At 42.6% G+C, this 19402-nt stretch overlaps 3 protein-coding genes across 4 annotated transcripts; 1 reads left to right on the top strand and 2 right to left on the bottom strand.

The window, feature by feature from the left end:
- The first annotated feature begins 2403 nt into the window (after positions 1–2403).
- Positions 2404–3302, top strand: LOC109415699 (low molecular weight phosphotyrosine protein phosphatase 1). The gene is made up of 3 exons (XM_019689626.3): positions 2404–2549; positions 2616–2965; positions 3023–3302. The coding sequence occupies exons 1-3, from the start codon at positions 2525–2527 to the stop codon at positions 3110–3112; spliced, it is 465 nt and encodes a 154-aa protein (XP_019545171.3). The 5' UTR covers positions 2404–2524; the 3' UTR covers positions 3113–3302.
- On the bottom strand, positions 3023–4941 carry LOC109416056 (adenosine deaminase 2). The gene is made up of 5 exons (XM_019690017.3): positions 4841–4941; positions 3939–4779; positions 3751–3887; positions 3326–3686; positions 3023–3269 (listed from the first exon to the last, which is right to left on the bottom strand). The coding sequence occupies exons 1-5, from the start codon at positions 4896–4898 to the stop codon at positions 3167–3169; spliced, it is 1500 nt and encodes a 499-aa protein (XP_019545562.3). The 5' UTR covers positions 4899–4941; the 3' UTR covers positions 3023–3166.
- A 2309-nt stretch (positions 4942–7250) lies between these two features.
- Positions 7251–18613, bottom strand: LOC109416057 (carotenoid isomerooxygenase). 2 transcript variants are annotated; one of them, XM_019690019.3, is made up of 3 exons: positions 18483–18613; positions 17083–17504; positions 7251–8850 (listed from the first exon to the last, which is right to left on the bottom strand). In XM_019690019.3, the coding sequence occupies exons 1-3, from the start codon at positions 18522–18524 to the stop codon at positions 7497–7499; spliced, it is 1818 nt and encodes a 605-aa protein (XP_019545564.3). In that variant the 5' UTR covers positions 18525–18613; the 3' UTR covers positions 7251–7496. The 2 variants fall into 2 exon arrangements, with proteins under 2 accessions (XP_019545564.3, XP_019545563.3); XM_019690018.3 differs by lacking the exon at positions 18483–18613 and adding an exon at positions 17576–18041.
- Between the last annotated feature and the right edge of the window lie 789 nt (positions 18614–19402).

The following is a 19402-nucleotide window of genomic DNA, read 5'->3' as shown; positions in this document are numbered from 1 at the left end:
CGCAACATTTATATTGATTTTCCAAACATTCTAGCTGTTATTCTTCATTATTCCGGCTGTAGAACAACCTCCAGAAGAAACAATACAAAAATTTCTACTACAACATAGAGATCTAGACTTCACGTGCGGCCCGCGGGCCGCACTTTGGTGACCACGACAGTAGACCCACGACAGCTACGCTACCAGGATGTTCTTCCCGCGGCCACTAAATCGCTGTAAGGGTTGATTTCGATCACAGGGCACCGGTATGTCCTACGTAGCCGACTCCGAACCCTTGGACCACCTCTTGTATCGCGTAGGCACTAGTCATTCTCCGAGTCCACGCGCTACCTCTTCTATAGCTCCCAGACGATATGGGTGATAGCCGTTGAAACGGCGCTCAGCCAAACTCATCCCTACACATCCTCTGGACAAGATTGTCCGGAGTTGTGTCCTCTCCGCATATGGCAAGCATGCGGTCACGCATTGTGCGAAAACGCGGGCACACGAACAAAACGTGTTCCGCCGTTTCCTCTAAACCATTGCACACTGGGCATTAGAGAGAATCCGAATGCCCGCAACAGTGTAGATACTGTCGGAAGCAACCATAACTTCCCCATGGCGCCTATAAATCCAACTATCTACCCTCGGTATCAACCTATGAGTCCACTTTCTTTTGGTGGAACTGTCCCACGCACACTGCTATTTGATCATAGAGGCCATCCTGACAGTCCTGCGTATGCCTCTTGTGCCACGCATTTCGAAGCACTCCATGTCCTCGCTGATAAGGATGGCGATAGACACCATACCAGTAATGATGCAGAGAGCGTCGTGTGACACGGTACGGTACGCGCTCGCAACCCGCAGGCACATAAGCCTGTAAGTACTTTCCAGCTTCCGTCGGTAGCATTCAGTACTTAGCGCGGTGCCCTACGCCGGGCCGCTGGGCATCATCTGGGACAGTGCCGCAATAGCTGTGGAGGCTCTTTTACAGGCATAATCGACGTGGCTACCGAAGATAAGCTTATCGTCGATCATCACGCCCAAGTGTTTGACGAAGCGCTTTGACTGGATAGTGCATTCACCTACACTGATCTCCACTTGCTACTCTGACTTCCGGTTGCTAACAACCGTCACCTCAGTCTTGTGGTGAGCCAGCTCCAGTTTCTTGGACCGCATCTACGCCTCCACAACCTTGATCGAGTGGTCGGTAGTCAACTTCACCTCCTCGATCGTTTTACCGTAGACTTCGAGCGTAATGTCGTCGGCAAATCCAACAATCTCCACTTCCACTGGGTACTCTAACCTCAACACCTCGTCGTACATGACATTCCATAACACCGGACCCAGGATGGAACCTTGCGGGGCTCCTGAGGTTATGTGAAAGCACTTCCGACCCACCTCTGTGTCGTAAACCAGTACTCGATTCTGGAAATAACTTCCGAGAATCTTGTATCCCCAGACGCAAGAGCGCATCGGCAATAGCTGGCCAACTGGCGTTATTAAACGCATTCCTTACATCCAGAGTCACTACCGCGCAGAAGCGAATTCCCCTCCTCTTAGGCTCGAGTGCTTTCTCGGCGGTTTTTGTAACCGAAAAGATAGCGTCTACGGTGGACCTCCCCTTCCGAAAGCCATACTGATTGCTCGAGAGACCATTTACGCCCTCAGTGAACCTCAACATTCTATTGAGGATGATCTTTTCGAGCACCTTCCCCGCCGTGTCAATCAAGCATATTTGTCTATATGCCGACGGGTCTCCGGGTGGTTTCCCCGCCTTTGGCAATAGTACCAGGCTCTGCCTCTTCCAAGCTTCTGGGAAAACTCCTTCGTCCAGGCATTTCTGCATAGCAGACCTGAACATCTCGGGAGCCTCTGCAATAGCTACTTTTAAGGCCAGGTTCGGAACTCCGTCCGGACCTGGGGCCTTACCTACGCTAAGGGACTTAGCTATCCCCGCAAGTTCCACATCGGTGACCCTCTCCTCATCGCCAGCCCCAGTCCCCGGCTGTCCTACGAAAGGAGGCTAAGGACTAGGATCATGACGCGGAAAAAGTCCTCCAATGATCCCCTCCAGCATTTGCTCTGTAGGAGCCATTACACATCATCGGTCTGAGCTCTTTTTATCATCCTTCTAGATCTTAGACAGGAAGCACGGAGTTCTGAGATTTCTGGACAATACGACTTAGGCTGGTTTAGAACCATTTGGAGGACAAAATGATTGATTTACACTCTAACTGCATTTTCTACAGCACGAATTTCGTAATTTAAAAAACCCATGAAAAAATGTAAACCTGTTTTACAATCATACCAAAGAATGAGTAGCATTTCCAGTATGATAAATAAGCTAGAATCTACCTGTTTGATACACCACTCACGTTTGAAGTAATGATGTCAGGTCTGAATTGTCAGCTGTGTACCACACTCGCAGTTGTTCAGACAGTGTCGTCATTATCTCCGCTCTCGCGACGAGAAAGCGTGATTCATATTTTTAGCTCCCCCATCAGTGTGCTTTCAGTCGCAGAAACAAAACGCCCCATGCAGGATGCGAGTTTTGTTCGTCTGCATTGGTTAGTATTTCGTGAGTATGTTTTCATTAGAGCTCTAACAAACTCCCTTCCTCTTCGATGCTAAAGGTAACTCCTGCCGATCGCCCATGGCGGAAGCCGTGATGCGGGACATGCTGCAGAGGGAACACTTGGACGACTGGACGGTGGACAGTGCAGCCCTAGCGGATTGGAATGTCGGTCGGTCACCGGAGGAGCGCTGTCTGGCTGTGCTCAGAGAGAATGGACTGGATTCAGAGCATGTTGGGCGACAGATCGGTGAGAGTGATTTCCACCGGTTCGATTATATTTTCGGGATGGACGAGGGAAACGTGAGGGACTTGATGGCGTTGGCTCCGGCAGGTTGTGTGGCTCGGGTGGAACTGCTGGGGAACTACCGGATGAAGGAGTTGGATAAAATTATATTTGATCCGTATTTTGTGAGTGATGGTGTATTAATTGTGTTTGAATAGTTCAACAAGTTTTTATTCTGATAGGAACGTGGAATACACGGGTTCAGACGGTGCTATGACCAAATTGTGATATGCTGCAGGAACTTCATTCAGCAAAAACGGCAACCCCAGTGATTGTAATTGTGATATTGGTAGTGTGGTATGATAATTGGTATTCCAGAAGCCGTTTTAGAATAACTTCCCAGCGATGAGGTCATCTAGAAATCGGTCCCACTTTGGTTGGAGTATTTCTGAATACTCCGTCCGTTCCTCCGGTGTTAAGGAGCTGTACCTAGAATAATAAATGTTATGGTTGACCTTGAAACATCTACGGTACTTTATACTAACCTTACTGAATCCCATACAATCTGTTTGAGAAATCCAATCCCGGTCGAGCTGGGTGCAATCGCCATCAACGCATAGTAGAAGTCATAGCTGACACCCTTGCTGTCCCAAAAACCCGGATCATCAGCCGAGATCACAATGGGTATACTCTCCGATACGTAGTACACAGCCGGATGGTTTCGCAGATCGTTCACCAACCGTAGGACCTGGTTGGACAAAGGACACACCTCCAGAGCAATCCCTTCCGACTTGACCAGCTTCCGTAGAACGGGATGTTTGTAGAGCGAGAAGCCGTGTCCAATACGTCGACTGTCCAGCAAGATGGCATCAATCAGATTGAGATCTGCCTCGCTACCGTAACCATCTGAAAAGAAGTTTTCTTCGGTTAGTCGAAGGACTGAAGTTGTATGTCGTTTGACTGGGGTTACTCGTCTCTCCAGCGTGGAAGAAGTAAGGCGTAGTTTTCCGGAATTCCTGAAGTTCGTCCAGGAAGCTAGTCAAAGGTTGGTTGATGTCCTCCTGACCGACGAGATCGAATCCAACTACCAGCTTTGGAAACTCCTTGCTGCAAACAGATCAATCAGTACAAATCCTAGAGCTTCATAGCGCAACTCACTTCAACTTCACGTAAGACTTCAGCAGATCCTGCGCCGTTCCGCTGTCGACCCCCCGATGCTTGGAGAATATGATCTTGGCTCCCACAAAGCCCGGATGACTGGCTTTGAAGGTTTCGATCAAATTGGTCACAATACCAGCCACCTGAGCTTCGTCGTAAGCTTTCCCATCCGTGTCGTACAGCTTGGACAGCGGCATCCTCAACTCCATATACTGCACATTATCTTCGTAGAACTCCTTCAGCAGCTGCATGTGGAACGCTTCGAAGAACGGCCGGTAGTTGACAAAGTCCCGTATCACCGAGAACATCTTCTCGAACTCCACCCACACGGTGTTGATATCGGCGTGCATCAGCGCGGGGTCGCCCTTTTTCAGGTTGATGTGAGACTCCAGCCAGGTGTCGAAGGCCTCCGTCGAGCCGTTTTTCGTACGAAGCGTCTGTATGGACTGCAGGGATTCTTCCGGACAGAACGGAGTTTTCCGAGTGGTGAAGTAGATGTTTCCCTCGGACTCGCACATCTTGGCCTCCGGTCTGTAGGTGAGGTTCTTGATGATCCACTCGGCGGTAACCGCTGCCGTGTTGTGTAGATGCAGGACCGAACCTTTTGGCATGGCGCGAACAATTTTGAAAATGCTGCTCTGATCAATGAGGGGTTTGGCTTGGAAAAAGTGCATAGCTGGGGCGAAAGAGCTGGGGTTGGTAACCCCTTCGGTTATGGTTTTGTTCTTGAGGGTCATGAGGACTTCGTCGGCCTTGAGTTCCTTGACCGTGAGGAAAGCATGACCTCCGGTGGAAAGCTGTTTTTCCGCGGCCAAGATGGTGTGACGTTTTGTGGCATAATCTGGAAAAAAAAATCCGAGAGATGTTTGATTTGACCTTCAAGATAGTGTAGCAGGACTTACCGATTGAAATGCAGCTTACCAGAGGAAACCAGACCAGAAACAGCACCGGGGAACCCATTTCCACGCTTGATGAAGTCGGAAAAGACTGGTTTGACCTCACCCCAATCCAATAAATTCGAATGTTGGAAGGCTGATTTCATTGGTGTAGCAAGGGAAACCCGGAGGAATTCCTTGAAGAATTTCCAGAGGAATTCTTAGAGGAATTCCCGGTGGAATTCCTAGAGGAATTCCCGGTGGAATTCCTAGAGGAATTCCCGGAGGAAATACTAGAGGAATTCCCGGAGGAATTCCTAGAGGAATTTCTGAAGGAATTTATTGAGGAATTCCCAAAAAAAATTCCAAGAGGAATTGCCGTTGGAAATCCTAGAAGAATTCCCGGAGGAATTCCTAAAGGAATTCCCAGAAGAATTCCTAGAGGAATTCCCAGAAGAATTCCTAGAGGAATTCCCTGAAGAATTCCTAGAGGAATTCCCAGAAGAATTCCTAGAGGAATTCCTAGGGGAATTTCCGGAGAAATTCCCAGAGGAATTCCCAGAGGAATTTCCGGAGGAATCCCCAGAGGAATCTGCAAGTGGAATTCCTGGAGGAATTCCCAGAGGAATTTGCAAGAGGGATTCCCAGAGAAATTCCCGGCGGAATTCCCGGCGAAATTCCCGGAGAAATTCCTGGAAGAATTCCTAGAGAAATTCCTGGACGAATTCCTAGAGAAATTCCCGGAGGAATTCTTAGAGAAATTCCTAGAGGAATTCCTAGAGAAATTCCTAGAGGAATTCCTAGAGGAATTCCTAGAGGAATTCCTAGAGGAATTCCTAGAGGAATTCCTAGAGGAATTCCTTGAGGAGTTCCTAGAGGAATTCCTAGAGGAGTTCCTAGAGGAATTCCTAGAGGAGTTCCTAGAGGAATTCCTAGAGGAGTTCCTAGAGGAATTCCCGGAGAAATTCCTAAAGCAATTTCCGAAGAAATTCCTAGAGGGATTTCCGGAGAAATTCCTAGAGGAATTTCCGGAGAAATTCCTAGAGGAATTCCTAGGGGAATTCCCGGAGGAATTCCTAGAGAAATTTCCAGCAGAATTCCTCGAGGAATTCCCAGCGGAATTTCTAGAGGAATTCTCGGTGTAATTCCCAGAGGAGTTCCTGGAGGAATTTCCAGAGGAATTCCCATAAGAGGAATTTGGCAGCGGAATTCCCGGAGGAATTCCTAGAGTAATTTCTGGATGAATTTCTTTAGGATTTCTCAGAGGAATTCCCAGAGGAATTCCCGGAGGAATTCCGAGAGTGATTCCCGGAGGAATTCCCACAGGAATTCCCGGAGGAATTCCAGGAGGAATCCCCAGAGGAATTCCCAGAGGAATTCCCGGAGGAATTCCCAGAGGAATTCCCGGAGGAATTCCCAGAGTGATTCCCGGAAGAATTCCCAGAGGCATTTCCGGAGGAATTCCCAGAGGAATTCCCAGAGGAATTCCCAGAGGAATTCCCAGAGGAATTCCCAGAGGAATTCCCAGAGGAATTCCCAGAGGAATTCTTAGGGGAATTCCCGGAGGAACTCCTAGAGGAATTCTTAGGGGAATTCCTGGAGGAATTCCTAGAGGAAACCCAGGAGTAATTCCTAGAGGAATTCCCGGAGAACTTCCTAGAGGTATTCCTAGAGGAATTCCCGGTGAAATTTCCAGAGAAATTCCCGAAGAAATTTCCGGAGGAATTTTCATAGGAATTCCCAGATGAATTTGGCAGAGGAATTCCCGAAGTAATCCCTAAAGGAATTTCTTGATTAATTCCCAAAGGAATTCCCAGAGAAATTCTTAGAGAAATTATCAGAGGAATTCTCAGACAAATTCCCGGAAGAATGCACAGAGGAATTCCTTATTGAATTTCGGGGGAATACCTTGAGGAATTTCCGGAGGAATTCCCGAATGAATTCCAAAAGGAATTGGCCAATCCTAGAGGAATTGGCTTCTTTAGCGGTGTTGAGATAATTCCATATTCAGAATCTGCATGCAAAACTGAGCCGAAATCCAAATTTTCATGAATTTTGGTTCCCGGGAACCTATTTAAAAATCAGTATGAGGTTTGTATGGGAGCGATTTGTCGAATCACCCCTTGTCGCATTTTGTACTGGGCGGAGCTGTCAAGCAGTTGGCCAGCTGTCAAAAGGTGATTTCGAAAAATCTCTTCGAAAGCGATTTTAGGTACCAAAATGAAGTTCTAAAAATCTGAAAAAAATCATGGTGGTTCAGAAAAAGGTGCTCTTTCGCATAAAATCAAAAAATCAATACATTTTTCTTAATTTAAAAACCCAATTGCCAGAGGAATATCTTTGATTATGCTCTTTAAAGTTCCCTATTAAAAACTCTAGGTACGTCAGTGGCCATCTTTCGAACCCCTTTGTACGGGAATAACTACATACTGCGTGCTAGTCAAACATCTGATTTATTGTGACCAAGTCGCTAACATCAATAAACGAATTCCAAATGTGCCCATCATGCTAGCTGATAATGTACTTTATTCCGCATGCATGCATAATTGAACACCTCCTCCATCTACAAACGCGGTCATCAAATCAGTGCCCGTCCCGATATCGGCGGGTCAGAACAGAAAGCCCGAATCGATTGATTGATTGATTCATGGGAACATTGTTTGCACGTCTCCCACTAGAGTCATTAGTCAGCGCGCTTCGATGACGATTGGAACCACCCGTGCAAACACTTGGGCACCGGTCCTGGTGTTGTGAACTCACTCCTTGCAATCTCCGTAAACGTCTTGGCGTCCAGTATCAACAGTCCGACTCGATTCTCCTCTTCGCGACCCCAAACCATAGCCGCTAGCACAACGCCATCGTCCTCCGACTGTGGATCCGGGCTTGGCACGAAGATCGGTTCGCTCGGATAGACGTTCTCCTCACACCACGTCAGCTTGGTCTTGTCCACGACGTCCACCTTGATCAGCGTTCCGGGATTGCTGGCATCTACGTCCGAGCTGATGGCGTAGAAATACCGGTAGTCACGACCGAGGTTCTCCTCGTAGTGGATTCTGGGCGTTTCACATCCCAAGTCGCAGAGCAACTCCGGTTTGCAGAATACGCTTTCGTCGGGCATAACGTACGCCGTCGCCTTGGTGTTCTGTAGTGTCACAAGGTTCTTCAGGGTCAGTTCTCCGCGGTCCTCATCGCTATCGATCTTCTTTTCGCCGTCGTTCAACTTCTTGATCAGGCAACTCCAAGGTCGACTCACGGAGAAAATACTCGCCGACGAGCTCCTCACTGTATCCTTGTAATTCAAAGGCAGCACGAACCGCAACGGACGTCCCCGGAACATTTTGGCGTAGTCCGGATTCTGCTGCATGTTCTTCATCGTGTCTACGTACATACAATTAAGCATGGCTGGGTCCTTGTAGCAACAGATATCCAGTACCACGTGGTCGTCCTTCTCGTACTGATTGATGATATGAAGGTAGAAGAAGGACTCCGCATGATACGTATGCTTCAGCTCGCCACTGTCCCTATCCAACAGGTAGATGTACGTCTGCTGATTCTCGAACCACTTCAACGACGAAGCCATCGGCTCGTTCCTAATCTGACTGACCAGCATCGACGGCACCGACACACTCAACGGCTGCTCGACCACCACAAAGTAGTTCTCCGTTATCCCAAAGGTGTGCATGTATCCGGGATGGAACTTCCACCGGGCCGGCACCGAAGCCACGATCCGCGCGTTCTCGAACATGTTCTCCCCATGCGGGAAGCAGATGATTGTGTAGGCTGGGCCCGTCTTGGTCACCGAGCAGCCCAGATTGTACACGGTGCCGTCGGACATGACGTGCGGATGCGAGGTGTGGTTCACGATGCCGACGTAATCAGAGACGTTCAGCTTGGTTGAGGTATCCAGAGTACGTGGGTCAATCTTGTGGATGATGGGACTCTCGGTGAAGGCAAAGTACTCATCGCCGAACGGGTAGATCGAGATCATGGCGTTGTCCGAGTTGTTCTCGCCAGGTTTCCGGAAGATGGCGGCGATCCTGGAACGGGAAAAAAGGCAATATGGGGTTAAGCGGATAGCTTGAAGGAGGTCTGGAGAAATTTCTGGAAATATCGATTGGAAAATGTCTGAGGAATCGCTAAAGAAACTATTTGCATTCTGAGAAGATTTCCTAGAGGAAACCCTAAGAGAACTCTCAGAGGAATTCCCAAAGGAATTCCTTGAGGAAATCTTAGAGGAATTCCCAGAGCAATTCTTAGAGAATTTACCAGAGACATTCCTCGAGGGAATTCTTAGAGAAATTCCTAGAGGAATTCTAAGGAAAATTCGCAAAGGAACTCCCAAAGAAATTTCCGGAGAATTCACCAAAGGAAATTCCCAGGAATTCCCAGAGTAATTCCCAGAGGAATTAACAGAGGACTTCCTATGGGAATTCACAAAGGAATTCCCAGAAGAATTTACTGGAAAATTTCTAGAGAATTTACAGGAGGAATTCATCGAGAAATTTCTAGTGGAAATTCCAGAGGTAATCTCAGAGATATTCCCACAAAAATTCCTAGAGAAATTATTAGAGGAATTCCCAGAGGATCTCTCACAGAAATTTCCAGAGAAATCCCCGAGGACTTCCCAGTGGAATTTTCCAGAGGAATTCCTCGAGAAATTGCTAGAGGGAATTCTCAGAGGAACACCCAAAGAAATTCCCAGAGAAATTGCCTGAGGATTTTCCAGAGGGATTCCTAGGGCAATTGCCACAGGAAATCCTAAAGGAATTCCCAAAGGAATTCTTAAAGAAATTCTTAGCGGGATTCCTATAAGAATTTTTAAAGGAATTCCTAGAGGAGCTCCCAGAGGAATTCCCTGAGACATTCCCAGAGAAATTCTCAGAGGAATTTCCAGAGGAATTGCCAGAGGATTTTCCATAGGAATTCCTAGAGAAATTCTGAGAGGAATTCCCGGACGAATTTCCATAGTTATTCCCAGAGGAATTTCCAGAAGAATTCTAGGAGGAATTCTCGGAGAAATTCCCTGAGGAGTTCATGAAGAAATACCCGGAGGAATTCCCGGAAAAAATCCCAGAGCTATTCCCGGAGGATATCTTATTGGAATTTCCGGAGAAATTCTCAAAAAAAAAAATTACGGAGGAATTCCTTGAGGAATTTGCGAAGAAATTTCTAGATGAATTCGTAGAGGAATTTCCAGAGTAGATCCTAGAAGAATTCCCAGGGAAATTTTCGGAGAAATTTCCAGAGGTATTCCCGGAAGAATTCCAGGAGAAATTCCCGGAGGAATTCTCAGAGGAATTCGCAGAGGAATTCCCGGAGGAATTCCTAGAGGAATTCGCGGAGAAATTCTAGAAGTAATCCTCAAAAAAAAAAAATCGGAGGAATTCCCAAAACTTTTTCTAGTCTAGTTTCCAATAATTTTTTCCTGTGGCATAACTTCCACTGATTCAACCATTGCAAATTCTTAGGCTACCTCCCACAATATCTTGGAATGTGTTTCCTAAAGTTTACTATTCCCCTCCTTATGAAGGAGTTCTTGGTAAAACGGCGTTCCTGATAAAATCTGACGAAACTCAATTTAAAAATTCTCGGATGGACATTTTGACAAATTTCTGGTGAATTGTTGGAATATGTAGCTGGAATTCTGGAACGGTTGAAGAAGAATTTTGGTCCAGAAGAAAACTGAACAAATTTCTTTAAAATAATGGCAAAAAATCTTTGGAATTCTTAGAGAAAGCTCCGAAGAAATTTATAGAAAACTTGCAAATTTCCAAATAAACCCTTGAAAGAACCGCCAGAATCGTGGAAGAATTTTTTTAAAAAGCTCATGAGACATTTCTGTGAAACTTCTTGTAGTAAATTGTGAAAGCTTCTGCAGCAGTTTTGGAGAAGTTTCTGGAGAAATATCTGAGAAAATTTTTGAAATGAATCCTTGGCGAAACCCCGAAATGGCTTTCTAGACAAATTCGTAATGAAATTTCTGGAGATATCCCTGATCAATGTTCTGAAGTAGTTCGCTGGCAAGTCTCAGTAAAAAAACGGAAAAGCTTCTTGAGCAATTGTTGGAAAATTGATTGGAAGAGGTGGTGAAAAAAACCCTGAAGAAACTCTGAGAAATTTCTGGCGGAATTGGTGGACAAGTTGCTGGAAATATCTGGGATTGCAGAAGAAATTTTTTGAGAGAAATTCGGAGAGAAACTGGAGTAATTACTTTAGGAATTTTAAGAGAAATTTTCATAAATATTTTTGGAAAAAGTTTTTTTGAATAATTTCCTTGACATATTCCTAAAACTAAAAAAAAACACATCACATCAGAGAGATTTCTGATGCAATTCTTGGATTGATATCTGGATAAACTCCTGGAGAAGTTTCTATAAAAAAAACTTCTGTAGAAATTATTGTAGGAATCCTTGAATGAATACCGGGATAAACCTCTGAAGAGGTTAGTATAAGAACTCTTCGAACAAAATCTCTGGAAGAAAGTCAGGTGGATTTTTGGAGCCACTCTTTGAGAAATTTTAGGCACCAGGAAATCCTGAAGAAATCAAAGCAAGATTTTCTGGAATAATTCTTGTAGAATTCCCGATAGGAATTCCTGCAGAAATGCCTGGAGAAGTTCCTGGAGAAATCCTTGGAGAAATTTATGAAAAAACTTTTAGAACAATTCTGGTAAAAATTGTTTAAGAATTCATTAGATGAATACCTTTATAGAATCTTGGAGAAATATCTATACAAACTTCAGTAGTAATACCTGGGGGAATTCTTGGATGAATACATTTCTGCAGAAATTTGTATAAAAATTTCTTCAAGAATATTCTGAAGAAATTCCTGGAGATTCTACAAATACTCGTGTAGAAATTACTTGAGAAACTCCTGGAGGTATTCCTGGCGATATTTGTAATGGAACACCTCGTGGAATTTCAGCAGAAATGACTGTTTCCGATAATACTGTAAAAAAAAACTCCTAATAATATCCTAGAGTGAATTTCAAGAAAATCCCTAGAGAAACTGGTATAAAAACTTTTGGAGAAATTTTAAAATATACTTTTGGAGATATTTCCGGAGGAGTTTTTGGGAAAAAATCCTGGTGGAAGTCCAGTAGGTATTGCTGGAAAAGTGTCTGATTGAATTATTGAAGAAATCCTTGAAGGTATTCCTGGTGAATTACCGCGAGGAATTATTGAAGAAATGACTGAAGACGTTCCAGGATATTTTTTATGGAAAATTCCCAGAGGAGTCCCTGCACCAATTATCAGAGAAAACCCTGATGAAATTTTAAGATGCCTACCTGGATGAATACCTGGAAAAATTTCTATAAAATCTTCTGTAGGAATTCCTGGGGGAGTTTTTTAAAAATATCCTGGAAGAATTATTTGAGAAATTTTTATCGGAATTCCAGAAATATGGAAAAGTGTATGGAATAACTACTGGAAAAAATACTGAAGAAATACTTCAAAGAATTTTTGTAAAATTCACTAGAGGAGTGTTTGGAGAAATACCTGGAGAAACTCGTGGAAAAAATTTCTGGAAGAATCCTTGTAGAAAATGCTGAACAAATTTCTGATCAAATTTTTGGATGCAAACTGGATAAATTCCCGAAGAAATTTATATAAAAACTTCTTCTTGGAGTAATAAAAAAATAAATCTGTTCTGAACATTCCTGAAAAAATGTGTAGAGAAACTTCTTCGAAATACTTCGAGAAATTTCTGCAGAGTTTTTGGAAAGATTTTTGGTGAAGTTCATGGAGAAACTTACGGAGAAATCGTTGGAAAAAGTACTTGAGGAATTCCTGAAACAATTTTAGAAGACATTTTCGGTGGGAAACCTGAAAAAAAAATGCCAGGTGAAATCCCTGCAGAAACAATTGGACAATTCTTAAAAATATTCCTGGAACAATTTCCAAAGAAATTTCAATTTCTTGGAGGAGTTTCGGAAGAAATGTCTGGAAGAATTCCCAGCGAAATTATTGGAATAACTAATGGACAGACTTCTGACGATTTCGTTGGAGAAATAATTGGAGAAGTTTTTGAAAGAAAACTTGAATGATGTGGATTAATTATTGAAAATACTTTTAATAAAACTTCTAAAGAAATTTCTGGAAAAAGCTTTCGAACAAATTGTCAGACAACTTTCAGGAGGCACTCCTCAGCCACTGGCAGAAAAAATCCTAGAGAAGTTTGCGAAGGAATTTCTTAAAAAATAATAGGGCAGTTTTCAGAGGTATTGAAAGAATTTCTGGAAAAATGCCTGTAGAATCTGTAGTTATTCCAAAAGAGTTTGCTGGAGCAACATTTGAAGCGGCACTTAAAGAAGCTCCTGTAGGTATTCTTGGAAGAAAAAATCATGTGGAGATCTGAAGAAGGATTCCTGGAGAAATTGCTGGAAGGATCAGTAGAGAAATTTCTGGAGACAGTTTTGGAAGTTATCCTAGAAAGGCTTCTAAAAAAATGGCAAATTCTCGACTTAATCCTCGCATAATGTTTTGGGGGAGTTACTGAAGATTGCGTGAATAATCAAAAAAAATCTTAAAAATTTCAGGAAAAATTATTGAAGTAGGTATTTAAAAAAACTCTTGAAGGACTTTTTTGAGAATCCTCTCAAGAAATTCCTGGAATAAGACCTGGGACCTTTTTTTTTAATTGGAAATTATTTCTGATAAATTCCTGGGAAATTTAAATAAATTCTTGAGAGAAGTTGCCGAATCCTAGTAAATTTCTTGGAGGAAGTGCTGAAGAATATCTGGGATATTTCTTGAGAAATTTCTGAAGGAATCTTTGGAGAAATCCCCGAAAGAAGCCTTCTATGATGGAATTCCAGAATGTCTGGTATAATTAGTGGGAAAAAATCTTGAGAAATTCTTTGAAACAATTTTAGAACGATTTGTTCTAGTGCCGTTTGCGGAAATTCTAAAAAATATTTCCGACGTTTTTTTTTTTTGAAATTTCCTAACAGTCTTCTGCAGGAATTTCTGGAGAAACTCCTAGAAAAAAATCGGAATAAATTCTCTAGAAGTTCCTGAATAAATGCCTTATGGAGTTTATGCACACAGGCTGTATGGCCTGAAAAAAAATTGCTGAAGGACTGGGAGAAATAACTGAAGAAATTTATGAAGAAACTTATGAAGAAATTCATTGAGCATTTTCTGTAGAAATCCCTGAGAAAATGTATTGTGGAACTTCCGTACAAATCTTTGAAGGAATTCTTGGAAATGTTGCTGAAAGAACTCCTGCAGGAATACCTCGATGAGTTTCTGTTGAAATTAGTAGAAGAGTTTCCAGAGAAATTCGTGGAAAAATTTATTTGAAAACTTCTGGAGGAACCCTTGAAGAAATACTGTAGAAATTCCAGAAAACTAAAAAAAAATCTCCTGGAGGATTTTTTGGATCAATTGTTGGGAAAGTCCTGGCGAAATTCATGTTGATGTTACTGAAATCCTGGAGCAATCGTCACAGAATTTTTGGAAATATTCTTCGATGGATTCCTGCGGAGGTATTTCGAGGAATTTCTATAAAAGTGGCTAGAAGAGTTTCTGGAGGAATTCTTGGAGAAATTTATGGAAAACTTCTGGTGAAATTTTTGCAGTTTCTTCCTGGGTATTTGTATAAAATCTACTGCGGAAATTGCAGCAGAATTTTGTTGAGAAACTCCTGGAGGAATGCTATGAGAAATTTCTACTGGAATACCTGGAAAAGTGTCAGTTTGAGCTCCTGAAGGCCCCCTAGAAGTATGCCTGCAAATATTTCTGGAAGAAATTTATGAAACACTTCAAATGGAATCTCTTGAAGAAGTATTTGAAAAATGTTTTATGGACTTCTGGAGAAATTTTTGGAAAAACTCTATAGATATTATTAAAAAAAATCTTGGTGAAAACTTATAATAAATCCCTGGAAATATTCATGGAAGAATTCCCGGAGAAACACCTGGAGGAATTTCTGCAGCAATGGCTGGAGAAGCTTTTTGCAGATTTTGCTTTGAAAAATAATTGAGAACACTTCAAGAGGAATCCTTGCCAAATAACTGCTGGAATTCCTGAACAAAATCTTGAATGAATACCTGGATAAATACCTGGAGAAGTTTCTATAGAAATTTCAGGAGAAATTTCTGAAAAAAAATCTAAAGAAATTTGTGGAATAAGTCTTGAATAAATTTCTGTAGATATTCCTGGAGAAATTTCTGTTGTAATCCCGGAGGAAAACCAAGAATATAATCTGGAAACATTCCTCGAAGAATTATGCGTCAGCAGCTTGATGAACTCCTGCAGAAATGTCTAAAAGAGTTCCTGGACATTTTCTTGGAAAAATGTTGGAAAAACTCCTGTGGAAATCCTGAAATTTCTATAAAATTTTCTGGTGAAATTATTGAAGAAATTTTGCGGGAAAACCCTAGAGAAAATTTTGGAAAAATTTCTGGTGAGAATTCTGTAAAAAAATCCCGAAAAAAGCCAGACTTTCTTGATAAATGCTTCGAGGAAAGGAACATTGTGGAATTTTTAAAGAAGTTTCTAGAAAAATACTGGAAATCCTGGATGAGTTCCTGGAGAAATTCCTTGAAAAAATCCATAAAGACTTCTGGAGCAAGTACAGAAGAGATTTTTGGAGAAATGTCTTAAGATGTTCCTGGAAATATGTCAGGCGCAAATACTTGGAAAACTCTCGGAAGAATTACTATAAATTTCCCTCTTCGAAGTCCTGACGAACCACCTCAAGGAAATTTTGGGTAAATGGCTGAATGGGTTCCTAGATAAATTCGAAGAGAAATTTTTGGAAACCCTTGAAATTACTGAGAAAGTTCTTGAATAATATTTTCATTGCTGTAATAGTAGTGGGCACTGCCATCGTTGGGCATGGGGTCCTGAACAAAATCTTGGATTCCTGAAAAAAATCTATAACATGTTTTGGGGATATTTTGGATATTATTTTTTTAGAAAATCCTTATGGAACAATTCTTGAAGAAGTTCTTGGTTTAATTCATAGAGACAGGGCTGGAAAATCATGGATTTTTTTGGAAATACTTCTGAAGGAATCCTTGGTAAAATTAATGGAGAAATTCTTGAAAAAATCTTGGAGAATTTTCCTGAAAACTTTTTAGAAATTTAAGTGAACATTCATTGATGATTTGTTACTTTTTTTTTGTAGAATTCCTGTAGATTTTTCTGGAAAAAAATGAGCAGTATTCTTGGAAAACTCCTTGAGAAATTTCTGATAATTTTTCCGGGAATTTCTTGGGAATTTATGGTAGAAATTCAAATATTTTCTCAGGGATTGTACTGGAGAAATTTTTAAAGACTTTCCCTAAGAATTTTCCAGAGGAATTGTAACTGAAACAAGAAAAGTTATTCCTGGAAATATTCCGAAACAATTTCTAGAAGTAATTTTGAAAAAGAGATTCTTAAAGAAATTCTTGGAGAAATTCTTCCTAAATTTTTAGAAAAGCTACTGACAATATTCCTGGACGAATTTTTGTAGAGGTTCTTCTCGAATTTTGGAAAACTGACAATTATTAACTTCTTCTTTTGGATTTCTGGGCATTTTGTTTAAGAACTCCTGATGATTTTTTTCCGGGAATTTCTTGAGAAGATTTATGGTAAAAACTCAAAATTTTGTCGGAGGATTTACTGATAAAATTTTTGAAAACCTACTGGAACATAAAAAGTTATTTCTGGAATTATCCCGGAAAAAATCCCGAAAGAAATTCCTTAAGAGAAACTATTGGAGAAGTTTTCAAAGGAGTTGTTGGAGAAATTCTTTTTTTTTTGTTCTAGGAAAACGACTTGATCTATGTTGATCGGAGAAATTTGGCACTCTCAGTCTTGAAAATCAAACAAGAAATTCTTCATATTATTTTTTAGAAAAACTACGGACAAAATCCTGGACAAATTTCTTCTTTATAAATTTAGAAATCCTGGAGATATTTCTGCAAAAATTTTTGCTGATATTTTTGGAGATATTCCTGATAGAGTTCTCACAGATAGCCCTGGAAAGGTGTCTGGTGGAGTTCCTGGAGAAATACTTTGGGTATTTCCTGAACACATGGGCGGAAGAGTTCCAGGAGAAATTAGTGGAGAAATTTTGGAAAATTCTTTTGGAGGACACCTTGTTGAAATTGGTGGAGAAATTATTCAAAAATCTCAGAAAAAATGTAAAAATCCTTGTGGATTGTTGAATATTCTGTAGAAATTACTTTAGAATTTCTTGAGGAATTCCGGGGTATATTTCTGGAGAATACCAATCGTAATTAAGAGACAAATGCATGGTTTTTTCCAACTTACTTGTGAAATATCGTATGACAAGGATCCGGCACTGCACTCGTTCCAAACTCTGTAACCACAATCCTCTGAGCAGCTCGATTCTTCTTATAGGCATCCGACTTCAGAAACCGGCACTGGTACGTCACCTTCCCGTCCTCAATGTTAAACCGGTGCAGCAGGGCCGAACTGTCGAACAGATGATTGAACGTCATCTCGCCGACCTTCAGACTACCGGGCCCGTTCCGCAGAAGGCTCCCGGTCAACCACTCCGGTATGACTCCCGTTACCGCTCCTTCGATGGGTTCGACGATCTCCTGTTCACAGGATCGCAACCAAACGTTCACGTCACAGTTCGGATAGCAATCCGGCGTAGTCTTCTCGCAGGGCGTTTCTTCAACATCACTGACTTGAGAGCTTCCCGTATCCGATGAATCATCCTCGAACTGTAAATCGATAGAAAAAACATACGCACGTTAAACTCAAGGCCTAATTGGATCATCCCTCACTAAATCACCCTTGAAAATTTCACTTCACTGTCTTTGTTCTTCGCGTAGACGATGCCGTTGGCTGTGGGCAGAGGATTCCAGGTGAACACTGGAGTTGTCCTTCCGGTCGATTGGAAGATGTGCTTCGGTTGATGAACATTAATCGTAATCCCATCGTCTTCATCTTCTCCCTCATCCGGGGGAACCGGAGTCGCGGCCAAACTGACACTTCGCGTTGAACACGTTGACGAATGTGCCGACTTGGGAACGAAATGACCGTTGACGGTTAGGAAATCCATGTTGAACGCGTTCTCCTCCGTCGGACTGGGACACGGGGAGTCAAAATCCGTCTCCTCACAAAAATCCGACTCTTCCACCGATATCTCCATCCCGGAGCTGAGGAGCAACGGCTTTCCGAAGGCACACCACGCAAACCAAAACTGAGCGAAAATTTCGTCAGACCGGTTGCTTTTATACCTCAAACCTTGGATTTCCTTCCACCACCAGCCAGGTCACGGAAAAGCTCCACGCAGAATTTTCACCTGTTTTGCACAGTGAAAAATGTATTTTAAGACGTTGATGTTAATCGCTAACTTTGGTCGAGAGAGATCGGGCGCGAGTCTCTCGTAATCGTAGATCGGTGTTCGAATCCCGTCCCAAATTTACTTTTTTTTACTGATTTTGCAATCCAGTCATTAGAGTAGAACTACTTCCATGTAGCTTTCGACACTTTCAATCATAAATAAGATTGTTTTCACTGTGTTCAATGTTTTTGCACTGACCGGGCGGCGCGTCGCACCATCAGTCTCGTGGGAGCACTTTTGGGGTTTCCTGTGCTCACCGCCTCGGAGGACACGTTCCCCACTGTTTTTTTTCTTCTACTTTGCTCCACAATGTTTACTCACGTGCTTCTCCAGTATTGCACAATTTACTTACCCAGGATTTGATGTCCATTCGGCGTGGTCCACCGTGTTGCATCACCCACTCAACTCAGCACCAGTTCTGGATTCTGACCGGCAAGAATCACTACTGCGAGACAAACTATTCCTCCCACGGGAGTTCGGTAATCGTTTTGTAAACTCAGCTGGGACAGATTCATACTCGCTGGACTGAAGTGGGGTAGGGTCGAGCGAGGGTCATTATGCTAAGTGAATTAAATCAAAAAGCTCGTCTAATTCGATCGAATTACGACGACCCGGGGTGACAACGGCGACGGCGAACGAGTCGGCATTGTTTCAAAGCCGTATTACACGCGTTCCGGTGTGATGTGACTATGTACGGTACTTAGGCGGCGGCTCGTTGTTCGGTACTGTTTTGATCAATTGCAGCTCGGTCTGGGTTGCGACCTTGAAAACTTTCCTCCTGGTTTCGATTGAAGGGGAGGGGGTAACTTGCAGCAGAGAACAATATGTCATGCTAATTGGGAGTTATCTCGTGTGATGCAATGTATCATAACTCACACATGTCAGTCAGCTCAGGTGGCATGTTAACTTTGGAGTCTTGAACTTATATATCTCATATAGCCTCAGCCGTAAAGGCGTGGGTATTCAGCATGACCAGGCTGGGGGTGTCAGGTTCGATTCCTGTTCGGTCCAGAAACTTTTCGTAAAAAAATCTCTTCACTTTCTTGGGCATAGAGTATCTTCGTTCCTACCACATAATATACAGGTCTCGCTCTTAGTATCATACGGGCGTATATACAATGATCGATTTCTCTTCATCGATTTTCTCTTTAGTTAATAACTTGACCGACAAAACATTTTCGGTTGTTTTTGTTATTTTAGAAGGTAGTCCTTGTCGTCATTGACCGGAATACACCGAGAGATCATCTAAATATTAGTCGTATGTCCCGAAAT

Source organism: Aedes albopictus, chromosome 1 (genome assembly GCF_035046485.1).
Source record: "Aedes albopictus strain Foshan chromosome 1, AalbF5, whole genome shotgun sequence".
Classification (NCBI taxonomy): Eukaryota; Metazoa; Arthropoda; class Insecta; order Diptera; family Culicidae; genus Aedes; species Aedes albopictus.
The sequence above is the reverse complement of the archived record's forward strand: the minus strand, read 5'-3'. Positions and strand labels throughout refer to the sequence as shown.

Bases quoted from the DNA above. Each gene is read 5' to 3' on its own strand.
- LOC109415699 (XM_019689626.3), top strand. From the start codon at position 2,525: ATGCGAGTTTTGTTCGTCTGCATTG. The intron at 2,550-2,615 runs GTTAGTATTTCG...TCGATGCTAAAG, and splicing joins AGTTTTGTTCGTCTGCATTG to GTAACTCCTGCCGATCGCCC. The intron at 2,966-3,022 runs GTGAGTGATGGT...TTATTCTGATAG, and splicing joins TTATATTTGATCCGTATTTT to GAACGTGGAATACACGGGTT.
- LOC109416056 (XM_019690017.3), bottom strand. From the start codon at position 4,898: ATGGGTTCCCCGGTGCTGTTTCTGGTCTGGTTTCCTCTGGTAAGCTGC. The intron at 4,780-4,840 runs GTAAGTCCTGCT...TTTTTTTTCCAG, and splicing joins GGTAAGCTGCATTTCAATCG to ATTATGCCACAAAACGTCAC. The intron at 3,687-3,750 runs GTAACCCCAGTC...ACTTCTTTTCAG, and splicing joins CTTCCACGCTGGAGAGACGA to ATGGTTACGGTAGCGAGGCA.
- LOC109416057 (XM_019690018.3), bottom strand. From the start codon at position 17,935: ATGGAGATATCGGTGGAAGAGTCGGATTTTTGTGAGGAGACGGATTTT. The intron at 17,505-17,575 runs GTGATTTAGTGA...ATCGATTTACAG, and splicing joins GTGAAGTGAAATTTTCAAGG to TTCGAGGATGATTCATCGGA. The intron at 8,851-17,082 runs GTAAGTTGGAAA...TTCCCGTTCCAG, and splicing joins TGTCATACGATATTTCACAA to GATCGCCGCCATCTTCCGGA.